Source organism: Chanos chanos, chromosome 12, assembly GCF_902362185.1.
Source record: "Chanos chanos chromosome 12, fChaCha1.1, whole genome shotgun sequence".
Classification (NCBI taxonomy): Eukaryota; Metazoa; Chordata; class Actinopteri; order Gonorynchiformes; family Chanidae; genus Chanos; species Chanos chanos.
Window position 1 is genome coordinate 735,001 of NC_044506.1, and position 2,518 is coordinate 737,518.

Sequence of the window (2,518 nt, forward strand, 5' to 3'; positions counted from 1 at the left end):
TCAGGGTGTGTTACCTTCATATCACTCATGACCGTTTGGAAAAGTCCTCCCAGCGCGCTAATCTCTCTCTCCATGACCGTCTCCATTTTAGGGCGTCACGTTAATTGTTGAATGTGTTTTGTACAGAAAAAACTGTTGCCAAATCCGTTTACTCACGTATAATGCAGATAAAGACACCGTATTTTATGGAAAACCGCCCTACTGGGCCAAAAAGGACCCAAAGTGATCCGGTAGGCGCGCCGGTATGTTGTAGCTATCTCAGGCGATGGACAGCTCAATGCATGAGAGGGCTACGCTAGGACCTAAAGACAGCTTTATTGTCCGTATTGACATAAATGCCATCTTTTGCTTGAAAATCCGTGGGAAACTCTCGCTCTGAAGGGGTTAAATCCGAGCATAAAAATCAACATAAACGGTGAGAACTGGTGTAGTCGTTCATGCAGTTACAGTAACAGATGAAGTTCGGGCAGCAGAACTGTCAGGCTGGCGCTGTAACCACGCCCTCCGCTACATCATTATAACGAAGTCAAATAGTAATCGCGGCGCGAACTTTTACAGTCTAATTGTACGTCTGTTCGTTTCAATAGTTTAATGTCATCTGACGTCGTTTCTCAGTGAATTATCTTGTCTTGTGAGCTAAATACGAAACCCTAACTGTAGAGTTAGAAGGAGGGCTTTTCAAGCCGTACAAACACAGGTGTGAGCTAATGTAATCTATTTCACTCAAAGCCATCCTTCACTAAATAAATAAACAATGTGCCTTTTAATTACGTAAAAGTCACCAATACCTTATCAAATTTCAGAGAATCTGCGTAATTTGTACTCCACATGAAAATCCTTTACTTGCGCGGCTGCGGTGCGCGCGCTTCTTACAACACTGATTACGCGACTGGACGTCAATGACTGTATGAGCGTATAAAGTGGGAGCAGGAAAATGCCATGGTGCTGTAATTATTATTTTAAAAGAAATACTTTCTCATGATCAACACCACGACATAACATGTCAATGCCTGTGCGTATTCACATGATTATCCCTCAATCGATCTATGTACCTGAGCACAAAACCGGTCTGTAAAACAGTGCCATCTCGTGGTCCTTATAGAATATGTCTCTATAGACATGTATGATGTATGGTTTAACGTTTTCCCCTCAATCCGTGTTTTAACAGATTTTAAAACTGAATAACTGACTAATTGATTTTTTTCTGGTAATAACAGTGATGCTATTATTAATGGTATTAGTTCGTGAAATTTTTGGCAGTGTAATTAGTAGTCGTTATATTCTTTTAAAACTTGTACCAGTGGAGTCTAAACTTTTCTGACAATCTGCATCTTTGTCTGCGCAGTGAAGGATTATGGGAGTTTGGACTGAAGGTCGGCAGGTTGCTCTGACGTCATCCTGAGAACCGTTGCGTCGCTATATCAGATACTGAAGCAAATGCCACAGAGCCACGCCCATCCCAACTCTTGCCTTTGTGTTCGTCAGCAAAACATATTGAATCAAGTATCTTGCCGTAGGTGGCATTGCAACGTGGTATCCATGTCTGTTGTCCACTCTTAAACAAATGGCTTTTCAACAGGTTTTTGCATAGCAAATGCTAGTCTGGATCGGCCAGGGGGACGCTACTCTGCTGTGATTGGTTAGGGTTTGGGTCAGGGGTAGGGGTAGAGTTGGGTTATAACCAATCACAGTTTAGAGCATCCCTCCAGCTGATCCAATCCAGCACCAGCCGTCTCCACCCTAACCATGTGCCTGATGTTCCCGCTGCGGCCACTGGGTGGCAGGGTGATTATATGATATATCAGAAAGAGGGCAAATACTTAAAACTGTCTGTGTGTCTGTGTCTCTGTAAACTCTGATGGATATTCATTAACACTGTCAAGGTCTGTACCTCAGCATCAGAGAACTGTGTGTGTGTATGTGTGTGTATGTGTGATTCCGTTTGTCAGAATGAAACCGTGTCTTTGATTTATCATCAGTGACGGCTGATATTTAAGTATACTCCTCTTAGTGTTTCTATAATTCATGATGTATAATTCCATGATGTCATCATGCAATCTCATTTATCCAAGAGGGTAAATACAGTTCTGAGACAGTGAACATGTGGGTATTAGCAGAATGTAAAATGTAAAATTAACTCCGAGAGATCTCATGTTGATAAACTCTCAGAGATGACCCCTGGAGATTTTCTCTCGCACCTACTCTAATGTGACCTGTCAGACAGCCAACAGCAGAAATCACACAGAGAATGTAAAGCGAGAAAAAAAATCCCTCGGTCATGCATCACCACCATCATCATCATCATCACCATCATCATCATCATCACTGATGCACCTATGACATGAATCTTACTGACTGTGGCAAACCAGCGGGGTCTGGGCAGGCAGTGTTATTTTAGGACAGAGAGCTGATTTGTCCCTGTCTTGGTTGCCCACGGCAGGAAGAAATCATCGCCTCATTATTCCCAGATTCTGACGGCCCAGCTCGTAATTTAGCCATCAGCCGCTGGGCCCGCGGA

The 2,518-nt window shown here is 43.1% G+C and overlaps 1 protein-coding gene across 1 annotated transcript in view; it reads right to left on the reverse strand.

Moving 5' to 3' along the window:
- The window catches only part of LOC115825411 (protein MTSS 1-like), a 32,577-nt gene extending 32,491 nt beyond the window's left edge, over positions 1-86 (reverse strand). The window contains exon 1 of the mRNA XM_030789241.1: positions 15-86. Coding sequence (XP_030645101.1) covers positions 15-86 — 72 coding nt within the window. The remainder of the gene's footprint in view (positions 1-14) is intronic.
- Positions 87-2,518: the final 2,432 nt, after the last annotated feature.